The sequence below is a fragment of the Aethalodelphis obliquidens genome, unplaced genomic scaffold, assembly GCF_003676395.1.
Source record: "Aethalodelphis obliquidens isolate GAN/ISIS:26980383/991018 unplaced genomic scaffold, ASM367639v1 scaffold79, whole genome shotgun sequence".
Classification (NCBI taxonomy): Eukaryota; Metazoa; Chordata; class Mammalia; order Artiodactyla; family Delphinidae; genus Aethalodelphis; species Aethalodelphis obliquidens.
In genome coordinates, this window is record NW_020838023.1 from 5,232,982 (window position 1) to 5,255,031 (window position 22,050).

At 37.3% G+C, this 22,050-nt stretch overlaps 1 protein-coding gene across 3 annotated transcripts; it reads left to right on the plus strand.

The window, feature by feature from the left end:
* Positions 1-3,006: 3,006 nt before the first annotated feature.
* On the plus strand, positions 3,007-21,803 carry MED30 (mediator complex subunit 30). 3 transcript variants are annotated; one of them, XM_027092534.1, is made up of 5 exons: positions 3,007-3,331; positions 10,205-10,363; positions 12,305-12,409; positions 16,027-16,047; positions 21,609-21,803. In XM_027092534.1, exons 1-5 carry the CDS (start codon positions 3,155-3,157, stop codon positions 21,702-21,704), a joined length of 558 nt encoding a protein of 185 aa, XP_026948335.1. In that variant the 5' UTR covers positions 3,007-3,154; the 3' UTR covers positions 21,705-21,803. The 3 variants fall into 3 exon arrangements, with proteins under 3 accessions (XP_026948335.1, XP_026948337.1, XP_026948336.1); XM_027092536.1 differs by lacking the exon at positions 21,609-21,803 and adding an exon at positions 16,216-19,493; XM_027092535.1 differs by lacking the exon at positions 16,027-16,047.
* The last annotated feature ends 247 nt before the right edge of the window (positions 21,804-22,050 follow it).

The window sequence follows — 22,050 nt, forward strand, 5'->3', positions numbered from 1 at the left end:
CATACTGTTCTTCATAGTGGCTGTATCAATTTACATTCCCACCAACACTGCAGGAGGGTTCCCTTTTCTCCACACCCTCTCCAGCATTTGTTGTTTGTAGATTTTCTGATGATGCCCATTCTAACTGGTGTCAGGTGATACCTCATTGTAGTTTTGATTTGCATTTCTCTAATTATTAGTGATGTTGAGCAGTTTTTCACGTGCCTCTTGGCCATCTCTATGTCTTCTTTGGAGAAATGTCTATTTAGGTCTTCTGCCCATTTTTGGATTGGGTTCTTTTTTTAATATTGAGCTGTTTATATATTTTGGAGCTTCATCCTTTGTCTGCTGATTCATTTGCAAATATTTTCTCCCATTCTGAGGGTTTCTTTTCATCCTGTTTATAGTTTCCTTTGCTGTGCAAAAGCTTTAAATTTCATTAGGTCCCATTTGTTTGTTCTTTTTTTTTTCCATTACTCTAGCAGGTGGGTCAAAAAAAGATCTTGTGATTTATGTCAAAGAGTGTTCTTGCTATGTTTTCCTTTAAGAATTTTACAGTGTCCAGTCTTAATTTAGGTCTTTCATCCATTTTGAGTTTATTTTTGTGTATGGTGTTAGGGAGTGTTCTAATTTCTTTCTTTTAATGTTGCTGTCCAGTTTTCCCAGCACCACTTATTGAAGAGACTGTCTTTTCTCCATTGTATATCCTTGCCTCCTTTGTCATAGATTAGTTGATCATAGGTACATGGGTTTGTCTCTGGGCTTTCTATGCTGTGCCATTGATCTATGTTTCTTTTTTTGTGCCAGTACCATATTATCTGGATTACTGTAGCTTTGTAGTAGAGTCTGAAGTCAGGGAGCCTGATTCCTCCAGCTCCATTTTTCTTTCTCAAGATTGCTTTGGCTATTCGGAGTCTTTTGTGACTCCATACAAATTTTAAGATTTTTTGTTCTAGTTCTGTAAAAAAAATGTCATTGGTAATTTTTTTTTTTTTTTTTGGTACGCGGGCCTCTTACGGTTGTGGCCTCTCCCGTTGCGGAGCACAGGCTCCGGACGCGCAGGCTCAGCGGCCATGGCTCACGGGCCCAGCCGCTCCGCGGCATGTGGGACCTTCCGGGACCAGGGCACGAATCCGTGTCCCCTGCATCGGCAGGCGGACTCTCAACCACTGCACCACCAGGGAAGCCCGTCATTGGTAATTTGATAGGGATTGCATTGACTCGTGTTGTTTTAAGTCACTATGTTTGTGGTGATTTGTTAGAGCGGCAATAGGAAACTGATACAAGTCATAATTTCACTGAAACATGTTTTCCTTCAGTGTACCGTATCTTGGTAAATGGCATAAACATTAGCTGTTTGTTCAAGACAGAAACATGTGCCATCTTCTTCTTCTCCTCACACTCCCAATCCAGCCAACATCAAGTTCTCCAGATTCTACTTACCAAATACTTTTTCAAAGTTACCCACTGTACTACTTCTCTAATACAGAGCATCACCATCATTATCACCTTCCTTTGGCAGGGAACAAGGAGACAGTACATACTCAGCATTCTCCATTTAGCCACCACAATAAACCTTCTAAGTTGACTATTTCTGGCAATTATTCCTGTCTCCTGAAACTCTTCCATGGCTTGCTCTTTCACTCAGAATAAAGCCCAAACTGCTTGACATGCCTTACAAGGTCCTCCGAGGTTTGCCTCTCTTCAGCCTTATTTCCTGACCCACCCTGATGCTAAACTTCTGACCCTGGAAGCATCTGGAGGTCCCCTTGCCCCATTATCCCCTCACAGAAGAGGCTCCAGTGTTCTGCACCCTCTGCCATTCACCATCAGGGCCCAACTTATTCCCTTCAGATTGTCCCTGATCCCCTAAATTGTTAGCACCTAGATATTAGGACCTTGAACTTTTGCTTCTAGACACTCATCACAATATTTAGTAGTCTGTCCCAGGAGTGCAGAGTTTTTGTCTGACTTGTCCACTACTCTATCGCCACTTCTAGCACCCATCACATAGTAGGTGCTCAGTAAATATTTGTCAGATGGCAATTGCTCACTAAACAGCTGTAAATTACTATGCTTAAAATCTCCACTATGGTTCCTATGACATTTTTAATAACATTTTCCTGTGAAGTCCTTACCAATGGAGTGTCCACATACTATTTAAAACACAGTAATTTAGTGCCTATCCCCAGTTTTTACATTCTGGACTTTCCTCCTCCTTTGGAAATAGACAGGAAGTGGTAGGAGAGAGAATGGCTTTATTCTAATTTTTTTTACATTTATAATGTCATACCATGTATTTATCGAGCACCTTCTATGTGCCAATCACTAAGCATTGAGAATACAGTAAGCGAATAAAACATAGTCTCTGTTTTTACAAAGTTTGCATTCTAGTGTGTGCGAATAAGGCGAGGAGAAGTCTGAATGTAAACAAACTGAAAATTATATACAACACAGTGCCAAAGTCAGAAAGGGGATGGGGGTGGGGGGATAGTGTATGTGAGAGAGAAGTGTTAATTTTATACTTCCGATGATCGGGAAAGCTTCCCGAATAAACCGACTTTTCAGCAGGGACCAACAACAAATGGGGAGTTGGTGTCAGGTCACAGTGAAGCATGAAGATCAAAAACTCAAATCGCAGGTTATCAGTTGCAAGGTGTATGCGACTAAACATGTCAAAGTAGTCCCTCTGGGCCTGCCTTCTAGTTGTGAAAGAACAATACTACTACACACTTCGTACGCTTGTTATAAAAAAAAAATGATCAGCAAGGAAATTAAGACGAAGTAAGCGTTCTATCAAGAATTCTAACCATTGGCTGAGACTGAGAAACCAAGCGGTGGAAAGCCCACCGGCCTTCCACCACGCGCACCGCCCCCTCTGGCTAGAGTACAGCTGGTGATTGGCTATTCAACCCGCCCGTCCCGCCCCTCCCGGCCGTCCAGCCCAATCCCGGCCGACCTTGCGCTGACACAGGTTCCCAGGGACCCCGCCGAGGGCGCGGTCCCCGTGACGTTTGATGACGTGTTACGTCACCGTGGCGGAAGTCACGGCAGCTGTGTTGAAATCGTATCGCCCGGTCTTAGAAGCTTCTGCTCACGCCGAGGCCAGCGACGGTCGGGCGGACCCCCTGACGCCTACTCTGCAGCCCTGCTGACCTGACGCCGCTGCCACGCCATGTCCACCCCTCCGTTGGCTGCGTCAGGGATGGCGCCCGGGCCCTTCGCCGGGCCCCAAGCCCAGCAGGCGGCCCGGGAGGTTAACACCGCATCGCTCTGCCGGATCGGGCAGGAGACGGTTCAGGACATCGTGTACCGCACCATGGAGATCTTCCAGCTCCTGAGGAACATGCAGGTGGGAAGGAAGGAGGGCTCCGGTCACGGCCGTGCGTGGAGAAAGCGGGATGTTTCTGCGAGGGAGGGGGCTGCTGGTTTAATTGTTACGTGGGGCCCCTGGGCGTCGACGCGGCTGCCCTGGCCAAACCTCGAGCATGTTGGTCGCCCCCATTTACATTCAGAAGCGTTCCCCAATAATGTGTCTGTCCCCAAGATGTGGAGGTGATGTTTTCTAGGCCGGATTTCTGGAAGATTGAAGCCACATTTTCTAGATTCGACCGGGTTCTCAGGTTTCTAGGCGAACTCTTGTTATCTTTCAAGGTAGAGGTGAGTCTCATTGCGCCATGCTCTTGGGATTATTTTAATCTCATATTTTTTCACAGAATACTTTTTGAGGGTCCAAGGTGTTGAATTCAGATTCTGCTAAGCATTTTGTTAAACAGCTTTATTTTGGTATAACTGACGTACAGTACAATGCATTTAAAGTTTTGACACATGTGGACGTGTGAAACCATCCATCACCCCACAAAGTTTCCTCGTGCCCCTTTTAAATCTTTACTTCTGGCCTTCCATCCACAGCCAATCTCTGCTTTGCTTTCTGGCACCGTAAATTAGTTTGCATTTTATAGAATTTCATATAACATACACTATGATTTTTGGTACAGGCGGGCGGTGTGGCTCCTTTCACTCAGCATATATCAGTAGTTCCTTCCTCTTCATTGCTGAACAGTGTTCTACCGTATGAATATAACACAATTAGCGTATCCGTTCATCTGTTGATGGACATTTGGGTTGTATCCACTTTGGAGCTCTTATAAATAATACTGCTATGAGTGTTCAGCTACAAATGTTTGTGTGAACATGTGTTTCATTTCTCTTAAGAAGATAGATGCCTGGGAGTGGAATTGCTGGGTTAAAAGGGAAATGTCTGTTTAACATTTTAAGAGACTTTTCCAAAGTGGCCGCACCATTTCACATTTTCATCAGCAGTGCTTGAGCCTTCTAGTTACTCCTCATTCTTGCCAGCACTTGTTATTGTACGTCTTTTCTTTTTTTTTTCTGTATTGTATGTCTTTGTTTTGTCTCCCAGTCTGTGGCTTTTCATTCTCTTCATATTGCCTTTTGAAGAACAGATATGTTAAATTTTGATGGAATCCAATTTATTGATTTGTTCTTTTACAGATTTTGCTTTTGGTTCCATATCTAAGAAATCTTTGTCTAACCCAAGGTGGCAAAGATTTCCTATGTTTTCTTCTGGAAGTTTTATAGTTCTAGGTTTTACATTGAGGTCTATGATCCGCATGGAGTTAATTTTTTTATATAATGATAGATATGGATTTTTTTTTTTTTTGCATTTGGATATCCAATTATTTCAGCACCATTTTGCTTATCCTTTTTTTTTTTTTTTTTTTTTGCGGTACGCGGGCCTCTCACTGCTGTGGCCTCTCCCGCCGCGGAGCACAGGCTCCGGACGCGCAGGCTCAGCGGCCATGGCTCACGGGCCCAGCCGCTCCGCGGCATGTGGGATCTTCCCGAACCGGGGCACGAACCCGTGTCCCCTGCATCGGCAGGCGGACTCTCAACCACTGCGCCACCAGGGAAGCCCTTGCTAACCCATTTTTAATGCTTATCTTTACTACTATGTGATGTGGATATCATTCTTGTTTTATGGATGAGGATTCTATGATTCTGAGAGGTGAAGTGACTTGTCCAAATCTAGTCAATATAGGGTAAATTTGAATCCAGGCTCTCAGACTCTTAGAACTTTAGAACTCTTATTTCAATTGGTGCACTAAATGTTTTATTGCCTTTTTTTTTTTAATGGTTGAGGTTTTTTTTTCCTATTGATTGTAGAAGTAATACAGTTGTATGGAAATATTTTAAGACCATGTCAATAAAGCCAGCGTGAAATAAAATACAAAGGGAATCCAAGAGAAGATATGAAATCTTTGGCAATAGTTTTAAAAATTAATGGATTAATATATAAGATGATTAAAGTATGGGTTAAATGATCTCAGAATTTAGCAAATATTTCTTTATTTTCAACCTGCTGTATTGGACTAGTAGAGCTAATAGCTAACATCTATCAAGTACTTTCCTTGGTCAGGTATACTGTTATAAGTACAGTTCTAAGAAGTATTTTTATCTCTATTTTACAGTTAAGGAAATTGAGGCTTAAAGAGAGAAGACTTTACCCAACATCACACATGACTGGTAGCTCGTCCTACGAACCTCTTTATAATACTAACTTGCTGTCAAACAATTTGTACTATTAACAGAAATATAATACACATCCATAACTGACACTGAAAGAACTGAACTCTTTCAAAAAAGTATTATTAATAACTAGATTACATGTGGACATATGTTCTAAACCAGTTTGTAAGGGACTACAATAGTTATTTCTTTGTGCTTCTTATATTGTGAATCCTGTGATTTAACTCCTCTAAGACCCTGTGGGCCATATCATAATTGGCTGGAAATGAAGCAACAGTGTGCTCCTTCATTTATAAAAAGCTGAGAGAAGTGGTACAAACAAGACTACATATAAGCTATTTATTAATGCATTCTTTTAAATATTCAAATTTTAAAAATTATCTTCTATATTATTAATCTAGAAGGATGAAGTGCCATAAATATCAACTGCTGAGGTTATTTCTGAGCATTTGTTTTAGAGAAATGGTTCTTTATTAGTTGTCCTTTAGCCTCTTGAAAATCTAATGAAAACTATGGACTCTCTTCTGAGAAAAATGCACATGTAAACATTTTGAATAAAATTTCAGGGGGTTAACAGATGTCTCCCTAAAGATCGCTAGATCCCAGATTAAGATTCCCTGCATAAGAAAGTATTGCTTTGGTTCTATTTGTTATGCTTTAAATCTTTAAAAAAAATTGTTTTGAATATATAATAGAACATATTCAGAATTCAGAAATAAAAAAGGACATTACAGTGAACATTCCCCCTCCCATCACTATCTGCTAGCTAACTTTTCTCCACAGGTGATGATTATTATGGATTTTTATTACTATCCTAATATATCCTCTTCCACATAGTCTGTGCATATTTAAGCAAATGTATATTCTTTCATTTCCTCCCTTTTTGCACAGATAATACTGGTATATTATACACATTTTGCACCTTGCTTTTTTCATTTGGTACATTTTGGAGTTTATTCATATCTATACAGAAAATACTTCCTTTTCCTTTTAAGGTGTATAGTATAGTAATCCACTGCATGGACATACTGTGCTTTATTTAGCCAGTCCTCTAGCGAAGGGCATTTAGATGGCTTTTAATCTCTCACTGTTATACTGTAGTGAATACCTGCCTACATAAATGCTCAAGTATACCTGCAGCATAATTCTTAGAAGTGGCTTTCTGCTTCTGTAATTAGATAAATTATGATGAATTGCACTCCATGGGAGTTGTACCAGCTTATGCTACCATTTCCTGACCAACAATCAAGCTGAGACTAACACAGCAAATTATATTTCTGGATCTTTGATCATTTGATAGGTGAAAATCTACTTTACATTTCTCTTAGTCTTAATGAGTTCCAGCATCTCTTCATATTTTTATGAATCATTTCTGTTTCCTTTTCCGTTAACTGCTTGTTCATATTATTTGCCCATTTTTCTATCTTTTTTTTTTTTTTGGTCTTTTTTACCCTCTCCCCCAACTTATAAGATTTGGCTATTTACATATTAGAAAAACTTGCTCTGTATGATATAACTTGCAAGTATTTTCCCCCCAGTCTGTTGTTTACCGTTTGCCATACATATATTTTTTTAAGGTAGCTGAATTTATCAGTCATTTTAGGTTCAATGTCTAAGTCAGGAAGTCCTTCCCCACTCCAAAATCAGGAAAAATTCAGTTTTGTTTCAATTTTTATACTTAAAACTTTGATCTGTATGGAATTTATCCTAGTATGGAGTGTAAGGCATGGCCCCAGCTTTACTTTTTCCAAAAAGTTGATTAAATAATTCGTTTTCCTCCTCCACTGATTTCAGATGCTACTTCATATAAATGAATCAATTTATGGATGCTTATTCCACTTAGCTGCCTTCTTTTATGTAGTAATGGCAAACTTTCTTACATTTATTGAGGCTCTGTAAAGTATTTACACTTATTTTTCAAAATCGCCTTGGCCATTCTTGCTTATCTTTCCACATGTACTTTAGAATCACCTTAATAGTTCTGAGAAAATCCTGTTAGTGCTTTTATTCCGTTGATTTAACCTAGAGAGACTTTATATTGGTATGATGTTGAGTCTTATTAACCAAGAACACAAAATATCCTTTTTTGTGTCTCTATGAAGTATTTTAAGTTTTCATATTTATCTTGACATTTTTTAAGTCAAATATTTTATCTGGATATTTTATCTTTATTGTTGCTGTTGTAAATGGGGTTTTTTTCCTTTCTCATTTTCTTTTGTTTTTATATATGAAAGCAGAGCTATGGTTTTCTGTGTATTAATTTTGTACCCATCTCTCTCTTGACTTCCTTTATTGATAGAACTTTATATCATTTGTAAATAGTGACAATTATGCCACAGCTTTTTAATATTTCAACGTTTTTTTCCTTCTCTGATTGCATTGGCCATACCTCCAGAACAGTGTTCACTGGTAGTATTAGTGGTCTTAGTAGACATCCTGTTCTGTTCCTGACTTTAGTGCAGATGCTTGTAATATTTCCACATTCATCATGGTGCTGACTTTTTAACTGAGATAAATGTATTTTATTGTGTTGGGGAATTTTTATTAAGAGTTTTATATTTGTTTTAAGAATGGATGTTGAATTTAGTTGAATGCCTTTTTAGTGTCTAGCGGTATGATCACATATTTATTTACAGATATTCAGTATTCATTAGTGAGATGGTTACTGATGAGCTTGTTAGCTAAACATCTACATTATATAGTATTATCCCAAGAGCTCCTAGGCACTATTATATACTCTATGGTATAGGAAACTTATCTCTCTCATGTTCACTGCTCTACCTCAGCTTCTAGAACAGTGCCTGACAACATGAAAAGTAAATTTTTTGAATGAATTAATTGCTCCCTTCTTTGAGAAGCTGATGCTCTATGTGAAAACTAATACCCAAACTTGCTAAGAGGGTGAATTTGAGGAGGGTGGTTCTTTGTATTTCAAAGGATTTTGTTTTCCTTTATGAAAGGATTTATCAAGAGTTCTTTTGCATAACACAGAATTCTTAGTGAATTTTAAGTGTCCATTTATGGAAAAAATAATTCATGAAAGTAAAATAATCCAGACTGTACTTCAAGACTTTCTGTGTGTGTGTGCACTATACTAAATACAGGGATATAAATGTCAGCTGCTTCTAGTCTTTATTAAGTACAAAATATGGGCAAAGTACTCAACGTAGTCAGTACCATAATAAAGGTAGAGCCTGCTTCTGTATGCAAGATGTAATCATTATACTTATTATCACCCAAACAAGAAAGCAGTGACCCTTTGAAACTTTTCTCTTATTTGATAATGTTTGTGAAGTTCATAAATTGAAAGGTCATGAGAAATCCTATGTTGTATTGGGGGGTGAACTCTTATAATGCTTTTCTCCTTTAAACTGTTTTGACTAATTCAGTCCTTGGTACTTTTATCACATTTCTTTGAGATATAATCCTCAGAATGTTTTAATTCTTGAGAATTTCCAAAAATCCTAATAAAACTCATTTCAAAGAATTTCAGAAGATCCATCTCCTTAACTTATAAACATAACATTACAGGAAATTTGGAAATGAGAGAAAAGAAGAAAATGAATTATTACGCCCACCTTCCTATTACATCTTTTATCAACTATTACACCTTTTAACAACTACAGATAGGCCTTTACAGTCTTTTTTTTTTTTTTTTAGTGTTTATGGTTTACCTACTTGTAACGTTACCTACTTGTAACGATAGTGTGTCTTGTTTTCTTTCTTCTCTGAACACTCTACCAGGCTCTTTTTTTTTTTTTTGCATTCCTACCTCATCTGTTCAGAAAAGAAAAAAAGGATGAACTGAGGTTTAGAAAGACTGGACTGATCTTCTAGCTATTAGACAGTAGTTTGGGTCTTGGTTTTAAGTCACTTTATTCCCCAAGGTAAGTGTATGTATGAGTGCTTATAATGAAATTACCTCGTATACTAGAAAACATGGTACAAATTTTGTTAATTCTAATTTCACGATGATTTCACAGATCAAATTGTGGGAATAAAATACTGTAAAGATGTACAGAGAAAGGAAGATTTTGTTTGTGAGTTTCAGCACTGCACAAAAGGTGCATTTAGTTCTAAATAGGTAGTAGTTTTTCCATTTATCTGTGATTTTTGTCATTTCAGTATATATTTTTGGCTTCTTTTGATAAAATTCCTGAATTAAAAATATATAAGCATCCAACACAGAGTTATGATCATAGCAGTTACTTGTAATAATTTATTAATGATATGATTTGTACCTATCTCCTGCTATTGATTTCCTTTTAAAGTAAAACTTCTTTTTTTTTTTTTTTTGCGGTACGCGGGCCTCTCACTGTTGTGGCCTCTCCCGTTGCGGAGCACAGGCTCTGGACACGCAGGCTCAGCGGCCATGGCTTATGGGCCTAGCCGCTCCGCAGCATGTGGGATCTTCCCGCACCGGGGCACGAACCCATGTCCCCTGCATCGGTAGGCGGACTCTCAACCACTGCGCCACCAGGGAAGCCCTTAAAGTAAAACTTTTGGTGACAGCTTTATGTTTTAATGCATACCTTGAGTATCTTAATTATCTTATCATATTTAAGGTATTTTGAGATTATTTTTGCAACAGTGGCAGCATACTCTTCTTTTTCTTCTGCTGAAAAGTCCTGATCTTAATTTTTTTCTTTTCTTCTTCTTTTTCTTTATTGAGAAGCTGCCAAACGGTGTCACTTACCATACTGGAACATATCAAGACCGGTTAGCAAAGCTCCAGGATCATCTTCGCCAACTCTCTATTCTCTTCAGGAAGCTGCGATTGGTCTATGATAAATGCAATGAAAACTGCGGAGGGATGGATCCCATTCCAGTAGAGGCAAGTTTTAGTGGTAGAGGGAGGATGAGTCTAAGATAGTCTCAGGACATTTGTAATTTTTTCCTTTCTCTCTTCTGTTTTCACCATATTTCCAGGTTATGAAACATACTGGTTTTGCTTTTGACTACAGAAGATGAAATTGTGATATATATATATATACACACATAGAATTATTACTGTCTTTTCTTGTTAATAATTTCTAGTAGACTTTAACATCCAGCCTGATAGTAAATTTTTGTTGTTGGGAGGAGAAGGTTGTCTGTGGCAATTTTTATTATTGCTTCCAGTGTCTCATTTTAATTAAATCAGTGCATGATGTTTCAGTAGGCATATTAATAGTATTGTAAAATCCTTTTAAAGTGGTTTTCATGTAAGTTCTTTATGGATAAAAGGTTATAACTATTTTTATCATTATTAATTTAAATTATCTTAGTGGAATCACTCTAGTTTTTAAATATTTTTTAAATTTAATCTCACATCATAGATATATTTTAGTTAATTAGGTATATGATATTTTTATAGGTGCCCTTTTCCTGTTGACAAGTTATATGTCTGCCACCAAAGGTAGCTGGGAAGGTTTGGATGTTCTCTCATTACATATAAGGAACAGTTTCCTGTGATCAGTGCTTTCTTCTTTGAGTGATCAGCATGTAAAGAGTGCACAGAGAAAGAGTAAACTGCAATACAGCCTGAAAAGAAGGGGTCAGAGATGTGGAAGATGGGAAATGTGGTTGACATTGACAGATGCTGCAGAGAAGTTAAGGAAAATAATGAATGAAAACTGTCCACCAGATTAATTGTTGGTATATTTGAGCAGAGCTTCTGTGAAAAGGTAGCAACAAGAAGTCAGATCACAGTGAGCTGAAGATTAAACAGGAAATAAGTAACTGAAGCCAGAAAGTGGATATCCATCTTTCAAGAAGGTTAGATTAAAAGCAAGAGAAGAAAGCAGTAGATGGAAGGAGGGATAGAGTTGAGGGTTAGGGATTTTTTCCTCCAAATGGGAGAACATGTTTAGATAAAAAGGAAGAAAATGGTAGGGTGAGGTTGGGGAAAATAAATAATGAAGACAGGAGGGCAGAGGAATCAGGGCACAGGAATGGAGACAAAGTGTCTTCAGGAGGAAGGACCACTCTGCTTGCGATAGGAGGAAAGGAAGAAAGTGGCTGTGAATGTGGGCAAGTTTATATTTGTCCCAAGAATTCATAGAAGTTTGGGCAGATTGACTCCTGATTGTACCAGTTATTTACCTCTGTCCTGTTCCTGCATTGGTAATATAAGATGGAAGGACTAGATAATTCCTGAAGTCTCTGTCACATCTACAAGAGGCTTCATCAAATAAACTTCATCACAAATCATACGTATTTAATTATAATCCTGCTAGAAGTTTCATTGCTATATAAATTTTCTTCTCTTACAAAAAAACTTTCTCCCAACTAAAAGACATCTAGAAATCTGCACAGATACTAGATAGTAAGTAAATGACATTTATATAATACGCATCCATGAACTTCCTTTCTTTTTAGTATAGATGAAGGAAAGCCTGTTCCATCTCAACGAACTATAAATTTTGTAAGGGTAGGACTTATTTGTCATTTGTCTTATTTGTCATTATTTTTGCAGTGTCTCCCCAGCCACTATCTGCCAGTTAAATATTTGCTGATTGACTCAGTAGGATATTACTTAATTACATGTGACAACTAATTTTGCTAAAAGGACTATTTTGCAAAAGAAATCTGAAAAGCTAATGTGTAGAGTGCACTGAAATGATAGACTTCTAAGGCTTTTATTTTAGGCTGTCATTTGAATTAAAATATATTTTTGTACTATTAAGAGAAAAGTATAAAAAGTGATCTTAATTGGATGCATTATCTATACCAGTATAATTGGAAATTGTGTGTCATATGTTTGACTTTTTTAACTTTTGTCTGTCACTCCCAGCAACTTATTCCATACGTGGAAGACGATGGCTCAAAGAATGATGACCGGGCCGGCCCACCTCGTTTTGCTAGTGAAGAGAGGCGAGAAATTGCTGAAGTCAATAAAGTGAGTTGCTAGTTTGTATGTTTTATATTTCCGAATTATTGATACAAATTACAGGGGAGTCTGTGTAACTCAACAACATAATTTGAATTATAGAATTACCTGAAGTTGTTTCTGTGACGAATTTAACCTACTTAGAGTACAACCCAGGACTAAAAGGTAAGCAGAAATGCCATCTGAATAGTCAGAAGAGAGACCACAGAATTCAGGCAGTAAAGCTCTTAGAAAAGCCTCATAGGCACTCAGTCACAACCCATTTACTTTCTTCTTTTCTAGGCAGAATTGTAGCTCTCTAGCTTAGAGCGTATTTGGAGGAGCAAATGATAAAAATTTACAAGTAGGAGAGGTGAATGTCTCAACAGCTGAATAAGAAATTGAGTTATCAAAGCACTACCCCATCCCACCCTCCACCCCACAAAAGTTCCTAACTTGAATTTATTGCTGAGTACTTTTAGAAGTTCAGAAGATAATGTTCAGATAGTTCTCTAGAAACATAGGGAAATAAGGAATGTTGTCAGTTCATTCTGTGGTGGAAACATGGTTACCAAAACCTAACAAATAGCACAGTAAATAAAACTACCAATCTCGCTCCTTCACTTACAAATACATGCTCCCACCTCCTGCCCCACTCCTGAAATTCTTAATGCTAGTTAATAGAATTCATCAGGGTATTAACTAATCCACCACAGCCACAGAGGGTTTTCTGAGGTAGAGGAGGATGACTCAGTTTACATATAATATCAGTAGATTAAATTGAAAAAAAGAATGCTTAAAACTATTAACAAGATAGTCTTTTTTTAAAAAAAACTTATTTCAGATAAGTAGCCAACATTTTTCATTGAGATGAAATATAGGCATAAAACAGGATGCCTTACACCACTGTGTTTAATACTATTTTAGAAGTTATAGCCAGTGAAACTGAAATAAACTTTAGGAAATGGGTTATATTATGTACAAATCTGTTAAGTTCCTTAAGCTTGTACATAACATTTTAACTCAAGCTTAAGCTCAAAGAAGCTCATTGATGAATGAGTCAATAAGTGTTTGAAAGAAGAGCTTAATACAAGATTGATACCATTTTTCTATAATGCCATAAAGAAATTAGAATATGAGATCCTATTCACAATTGCAACAACAAATATTAAGTAGTTAGGAATTATTTCCATGATATATGTAACTAAACTTATTAAGATACATAAAAGAAGTTTTGAATAGTTGAAAGAACACATTAAGTTCTTATATGGGCAATAACTATTCTAAACAGTAACAGTCCAAATCCAAATATGAATTCTCTTGAAACTGCACAAAACTAGTAAGATTTTAGCGCAATACCAATCAAAAAACAAATCCAAATAAAATGCAAATTGGATTTTCTTGAGAGCATACTAAAATACATATATAAAACAATTCCTATAAGAGTAATAAAATAAAGAACTCTTTGCTTCAAAAACTAAAACGTGATATCAAGTATATTGTAAAAACAATAATTAAGTGTGAAATACCAGCACAAGAATAGATTAGTAAAATAATAGCCAGAAAAAGTCTTCCTATTGTATATGAGAATTTAATATGACATAAGAGGGGTTGTGTGGAAAATTAGTCTTTAAAAAGAGACACTTTGGGGGAAAATTAAGCTAGCTTTTACATTACACCATGTGTGAAAATTAATTTCAGAGTTGAAAATAAGACTTGCAAAACAAAGTATTGGAAAATTAAAAGAAAAATGTATATCAAAACTCAGGAAAAAAGAAAAAGATGGATAGATTTTTCTAAAATAACATTTAAAACAATTTTTAAGAGGTGAAATATAAATTAAGAAGAATAGTTCCAGCAAATTTGACAGTAATAAGCATAAACAATTTACAGTAGGAAATTATGAGGGGATTGGGAACTTTTAATTTAGATCTTGAAGAATAAGTGGTGTTTGGTAGTACAGAGATATAAGACATTCATTTATTAAGTGTTACATGTTTCTGTTGATAATCTATGTATTAATTCACAATGGATGTGTTCTATTATTTTTCTCTATAGTAAGGATATTATTTATAAAATACAATGAAATGTATATGTAAATAAAACACAATTGTGATGGTAACTTTGATTTCAGAGTACCACATGTGACATACAGATAGTTTGTTCTCTACTATTATGATATTTGCGGGGGGGGGGGAGGGGGGGGGGGGGGGGTAAGCTTGTGTAACTTCAGAAAGATGTAATTTTTCTAAAGGTAAGTTTCATTTCACTTTCCATTTCTCTAAGTTCTTCTTTTTTTCCTAATATGATGGTTTAGTCATAACCTATTCTTGATTTTTTTTAAAGACCTATCATATAATCAGACTATAGTTATACTTTGACAGTGTGTAATCAAAAAACTCTTACTAGCTATTGACGTAGAATTTTGTGAATTTTAAGTAAAGGATATAATTGATACCAAGACTGTGATGTATAAGAGTATTTCTTTCTCCACATGAGGATGTAGCTCTCTGTACAGTCTCTCTCTGTCCTGGACACACCTACATACTTTCCTTCCCCCAGTCCTTTCAATGCGGTTGTCATAATTGGGGTTCAGTGAATACTCTGTGTTCATATTATTATGGCATGTAAATACTGCTTATTGATAAGCCACATAGTAAAGTAGAATTACATTTCCTTGAATAATTATTTTGTTTTCCTAAAGTTAATAGTTCTGTAATTTTGAAAAATTTTGGTTAGTTCTTTATGCATCTGTGGCCGCTCCTCAGTACTGTTTTCCAACTTTCCAGAATCAAATTATCAGACGACTTACAGGTTTCCCCCCCACCCCCACCCCAAGTCCTCCCATCTCCTCAGGTCTTGGTTGAATGCTCCCTGGGCCTGCTGTTCATCTATTGCCCTGGGGCTTTCCTTCACCTCTTCTGTTGGTTTCACTATTTCCTCAATCTCCTATCTTTCTCTTTCTTGGTTTATTTCTCCCTCCGTAAGGTCCATGCGTCAGTGGCTTCTTTAGGAGGAATGCAGGAACTTCAGCCTTCACGTAACTGTCCAGTTGATCGTTTGGCTAGATATAAAATTCTATGTTGTAAATCAAGTTCCCTCAGAAATTAGAAGGTATTCTTCCATAATCTTCTCATACAGGGTTTGGCAAACTTTAAAGAACCAGATAGTAAATATTTTAGGCTTTGTGAGACATGTGGTCCTTGTTCATTTTTTTTTTTAATTATTTTATTTATTTATTTTTGGCTGCGTTGGGTCTTCATTGCTGCGCATGGGTTTTCTCTAGTTGTGGCTAGCGGGGGCTACTCTTCCTTGCGGTGCATGGGCTTCTCTTGCGGTGGCTTCTCTTGTTGCGGAGCATGGGCTCTGGGCGCACGGGCTCAGTAGTTGTGGCTCATGGGCTCTAGAGCACAGGCTCAGTAGTTGTGGCACACAGGCTTAGTTGCTCCGCGGCACATGGGATCTTCCCGGACCAGGGCTCGAACCCATGTCCCCTGCATTGGCAGGCGGATTCTTAACCACTGGGCCACCAGGGAAGCCCATGGTCCTTGCTCTGATGTAAAAACCATCCTTAGCTCATGGGCCTTACAAAAACAGGTCACGTGCCATAGTTTGCCAACCCCTGTTATGTTTTGTTGTCTTTGCAGATGGAGGCTCTAAAAGATCTGGTGAGCATCTGATGCTTAAACGTGAGCCATTTATATTTGGGAGGAAGCACTGGAAAGCCTATCGTAGGCTTTGTGAGTTGGCTTCATCATAGCGAGATTTGGAAGCAAGCTGGCTCTTCTCTTTGGGGGGAGCCCCAACTATCATTTACTGAGGCTTTTTTTCTTTAGGGCTATTCCATTTCTTCAGAGGAGAATCTTCCAGTGCCCTAAATAGAGTGTAGTCTCATGTCTTCTTGCCGTCTGCTGTGCTGGTGGCACTGAATCCCCAGCTGTTCTGGTTCAATTTCACAGGAAACAAACCTCTCGCTCCCTGAAACGTGGGACAGGACGCGGGAGAGGGTACTCAGTCCCCCGTTGGTGAGAAGTGGGAGTGAGCACCTGGGCTCTCGCGCATCCCTGTAGCTGTTTCCCTCCAGTTTCTGTCCCCGGGGCCTCACGTGCTGACTTTGCGATGGCACCTGTCTCCAGGTCTCCGTGGCGGATCAGCCCGTTCTCACTGGCATCCTTCCTGCATCTATCTGGGTTGTACAGTAGTTTCCTCCCATGTCATTTATTGCTCCCCTTCTACTTTTCATTCTTAACATGTGCCACCTGACATCTACTGTTGTCTCCTTTCTGATCATTTTTCTCCACATGGATTTATATAGCTTTTTCATTCCTCTCCTGCCATTTTATTAGGGTTTGAGAAAAAAGAAAAGATAAACACATGTGTTTAGTCCACAGTGTTTATCTGCAACAGGCTTACTTCAATGAACAAAGTAGTATTTCTGAACGTTCATCTATTTATGGAATAAAAGCCCATATTTTAAATTCTGTGTTCCCATTTATACTTCAGGCATTTGAGAACTCGTTTTGATTTTGAATAAACCATTTGAATCTGTTGAATTTGCTGTTGTACATACTTCTAACTTTGGCATAAAACTTGTTTTAGTTAACATAGTATTGAACTGAAGATTATTACAAAGAGGAAAGAATCCATTACATGTTTTAAATTAAACAGATTTAAAGCTTAGCCCTATATTTCCATGGGAATTTTTTTTTAAGAGAATTTAGAGAGAAACTATCTTCTCTTGAATGGCAGAGGAAGTATTCATTTGATTGGCCTCATGGCTCTCTCTTACTTCCTGGGAATTGTTACTGTAATTTGAGACAGTACTGGAGAATTAAGCAGTAAACAGAAACCAGAAAAAAAAAAAAGAGGGAGAGGACTAAGATTTGGTTAACTCAAATTGAAATTCCCCTAAAAAAGGCAGAAGAAAATAAAGTTAACAGCTGAAAACCAAAGTGGACTTTTTGACCCAAAGAGATTTTTGACTCATTCCTTAAATAAAACATCATAAATGTGAATTGAATATAATACATATTCTGACTGTTAACCAAGTTATGTTATGTATAATTAGTGGTACTAAGGTATTTTATTTTTTCTTTTCCCCTACTTCTTCCAACTTTGTACCTCCCTTCTAGAATATAAGATTAAAATATAATTGAAAAATTTTAAAACACTGAGTAAACTCATGATAAATTGATATATATTTTTCTGCCTTAATGGCACACATACCTGAGTGTTTCTGTGAAAAATATGTTTATTTTAAATAGCCACCTTCAGATGGTAAAATGTTGGCCTAATTACATAGTCACACAGATGCTATTAAAAGTAGTTTAAATTAACTGAGTTAATTTTTCAACTGCAGTTGACCCCTGAACAACACAGGTTTGAACTGTGCAGATCCACTCATATGCAGATTTTTTTCAATAAAATACTCCAGTACTACACAATATGCAGTTGACTGAATCTGCAGAAGCAGAACCATGGATACAGAGGGCAGACTGTGGGACTTGAGCATCCTCAGATTTTGGTACTGCAGCAGGTCCTGGAAGCAGTCCCCCACGGTGTTTAAGGGTCAGCTGAGTATCACTGTATACTTGAGATTGTACAGAACATATTGATGGTCAGTCTGGTTTCTAACAACATATATATCACTGATGTCTACCATAGTGGCATGAAACTTTGGGGCATAAAATTTGTAATCAGTATTTGATATAAATCATCAGATGAAGAATGGCCTAATTTTAATAGTCAAATTTTTGGCTTTTTAAAATACTTCATTTTCTTTTCATATGTGCTTGAATCCATAAGCCTTAATACCCAAGTAAAGGATGAACACTTGTCTGAGACTATATTTTAAGGATATCAGAATGAGTTCTATTTTGCTTAAAAGTATTCTGTTAATGGTAAAATGAAACTGAAAGAGATATGTGGGTAGTTTTTACAGAGTTGACATATAATTGAGTTCAAGCTAGAAGTTAAAGCATTTTTGACCAATTGTCACAGCCTCTGTATGAATAGTAAATTGTATGAATAGTAAATTACATGGTATGACTTAGCATAAACATATTTTTTTAAGTATCTACTCTACTTACACATTCACCTGTTAATGTAACAAATTAGGCACAGATGATGGATTTTGATAACAGCAGCTGTCAGCCTCTGTTAAAATCAATCAGTGGCAAGATTGTATATATTAAATCCTGTATCATGTCAGGAAAATTTATTTACAGTTTAACCACTAATAAGCATAACTGCCAGCTTTGCTGTTGATATTTTCATGATGTGTTTTGGCTCTAGGTATTTTACTTGTAGGCTAATTCTTTTCAGTTAAAACTTTGTGGCCTCTTTGAGACAAACTGTCCAAATGCCTTATGACATATCATACTTAAAAAAAGTTTTACTATTCCCTAGAGTTGAATATTACCTTGAAAATTTCCCACATTTTTTAGTTCTCTTACTTTAAGAGTTAATGACGCTAAATTTTTTAAATGAGTATATCAGAATTTATATTTCCAAATGAGTATTCTTGAAAGTAGCATTTATTCCAGTGATGTAACCATTGTGGGAGCCATCTGTAACCTCTGTTTGGATATTGATTTGAAAGTCTGTTTCTAACCACTCAAGAATATAATTTTATTACTTCTAGTTACTCCTTAATTTATACTGAAAATGTGATCACTAAGCTTCATTCACCAGACTTGGCCTTTGAATGGTCTTCAACTGTTTCAAAACTTAAATACCTCCTTTCTCCTTTTCCATGGATACAGATTTGTCACTATTGAAGTTATTTAGGAGAACCCATCGCACACATCTGCCCAGTTAACCTTTTTCATTGCAGTTTAAATCATATTTCTTCTTCTTCAAGAATTTTAATGGATCCCCATTATCTACTAACAAGACCAAATTTATCCTTCCTTCCACTTTTTGCTCACCACCAACTTTTCTAGACCCCAAACAAAAATATTTTCCTTGTTTGCTGACCCTACCAGTTGGGGTTCCACAGCATCTGATATTTTTCCCCTGCCATCTGCCTTAACCAGGTTATGGTCTAGTCGTTTGGGCAGTAGCTTCTTCCTACTTCATGTGGAGTTTCTTCAAGGCAACGGACCGTTTCTTACTCATTTTTCTTCCCTTACAGTGCCTAACCCAGAGCCGGGCACATAATATACCCTCAGTAAATATTTATGGAACAAAATGTGTTACAGGCTAAGAATTCCATTCCAAAGAGAAGTTCTGAATTTTTTTTAAGTGACCATATTCAAGATATGTTAGAAGGTACTAATTCAAATAATTTTTTTAAAATCAATTCATATTCTTTCTCTTCCTTTTATTCTTATTCAGTTGCTCTTCTCTACTTTCCTCCTGAAAAATGAGAATTGAGCAGGGAATCATGGTAGCTGAAGTCTCTCACAGCTTAGGGGAATGATGGCTTGGTGGAAAAGGGCAGCTGACTGAATCATTTTGAAGCCTTGAATTAGTTCCCTGAACTAAGCTTACTGGTTTTCATTACATGTGTCTGTGTAACTGATTTTCATCTTATGTATGGGTATAAACAAATTAGAACTGGCAAGGGCCTAATAGATTATATAATCCAATTTCTTGCGGAAGAAAACTGAGGATGAGGAATTTGTCTAAGATCAAATAGCAAGTTAGAGGCAAAGTCAGAACTGGAACTGAGGTTTTCGACCTCCCAATATACACCTTTATTTGTATATTCCTGTTTTGCTGCCACCCTTGATTGCTGGCAGAAGTTTCTTGGTCTCTAGGATGACAAAGACTTAATAGGCAGCTACCGCATACTTAAGACAACAGAACTTAGAAGATCGGGCATGTGAAACTGAACAAGGAGACTGAACACCTAAAGTACTAATAGTATCTTTTTCCCCAAAACTATGTTAAAGTGAGGTTTATGGTACTGAATACTGTATGCTTACCCTGTGTACTCTACGGTCATATGTTTTGATCTGACTGTGTTGTGTTAATTCTCTTTTCAAATATGAATTAAGTTTAGTTAATATTGAAGTCTCTTTAAATTGCTTTTCTGTTTTCCAATAAGAATTTCTTCTTCCCTTACCTTCTTACCTCCTGTTACCTCTCTAACTCTAGATAGAATATAAGCAATTTATTTAATCTTAGTTTGCTCTTTAATGAAATCAAGATTAAGATTTTTAAGTTTCTTTATAATGAACATGTACTACTTGATCTGGAGGTATTTTAATATAGTATTTTTAAAATTATCTAACTAAATAATATTACTTCCAAATGTAATGTTTCCAAGAGGTTACTTAATAGTAATGATTATTATAATAACTAGTAAGCACTTTGAAATTCTCTATGTTATCTTGTTTTATCTACATAGACATTTACTACATAGGATTTGAAGAAAGGATGCTTAAAAAGAAGTTAACAAACTGTGGTCTAGTAGAAACCCAGATCTAGAGATACAGAGACACCTGCCACGTGCATTCAGGGCATCCAGCAAATCTCAGTTACGAAGAAGCTTGTATCAGGGCTGTGCCATCTTGTCTTCAGTTTTCAGCATTAGGTCGCACTTCATGCTGAGAGCGAACAGTGACTTCTGCCACATGTTTGAAAGACCAATTGCAATCAGGCATTGCATTTTTATTATACTTTCTATTCTATATTGATGGTTTCTGTTCTGTGGCTACCAGTAACATTTGCTGAATGCTTACTTGTATGCCAGGCACAGTTCTGACACTTGACATGAATCAAATCTTTTGATCCTCATAAAAACTCTTATGAGGTAGGTTCAGTTATTATCCCCATTTTTCTGTTGTGGAAACTGAGGGACAGAGAGCTTAAGTAATCTGGCCAACATCATATATTTAGTTAGTGAAGGAGCTGAGTATAAACCCAGAGAGTTTGGCTCTAGAGATTGTGTTCTTAACCATTATGCTACACTGCCTCTTGGAAAACCTATGTACTTAGGTTTTATAACAAGTAAATATTTAGCTTATTTTCTTTGGTGGTAGAAGTGGAGGAGTGAAGGGAGGTGGGGGATGGAGCTGTAGGCCTCTGGGGGCTGAATTAGACTTCCTCATGCCTTGCAGCGAATGTTTGCGGCCAGAAAAGGATTGAGACCTTCTGCCTTAAGGAAATTAGCTTAATTTGGGTCTGGATCACTGGAGTTCTAACTTGTGACATTTTAGTCTTCTACCTTCATGGTATATATTTCATGAAACGTTTCTGATAAATTCTTTTGTTTTCACAGAAACTCAAACAGAAGAATCAACAGCTGAAGCAAATTATGGATCAATTACGAAATCTCATCTGGGATATAAATGCCATGTTAGCAATGAGGAACTAAACTGATATTTAAATTTCCAGCATTACACATGTTATACCATTTTTTTCCCCCCTCAAGTATTTTTTCCCTTTAAAGAAGATTATTTTATTCTAGTCACTAGAATGAAAGTTTCTTTCTTTTTTTTTTTTTTTTTGCGGTACACGGGCCTCTCACTGTTGTGGCCTCTCCTGCTGCGGAGCACAGGCTCCAGACGCGCAGGCTCAGCAGCCATGGCTCACGGGCCCAGCCGCTCCGTGGCATGTGGGATCTTCCCGGACCGGGGCACGAACCCGTGTCCCCTGCATCGGCAGGCGGACTCTCAACCACTGCGCCACCAGGGAAGCCCTCTGGCTATGTTTTATTCTAA

What these genes read in the sequence shown, in the direction of transcription:
- MED30 (XM_027092534.1), top strand. Translation starts at nt 3,155, where the DNA reads ATGTCCACCCCTCCGTTGGCTGCGTCAGGGATGGCGCCCGGGCCCTTC. An exon ending in TGGATCCCATTCCAGTAGAG is followed by an intron (nt 10,364 to 12,304) that starts GCAAGTTTTAGT and finishes TGTCACTCCCAG; the next exon opens with CAACTTATTCCATACGTGGA. An exon ending in TGGAGGCTCTAAAAGATCTG is followed by an intron (nt 16,048 to 21,608) that starts GTGAGCATCTGA and finishes TTGTTTTCACAG; the next exon opens with AAACTCAAACAGAAGAATCA.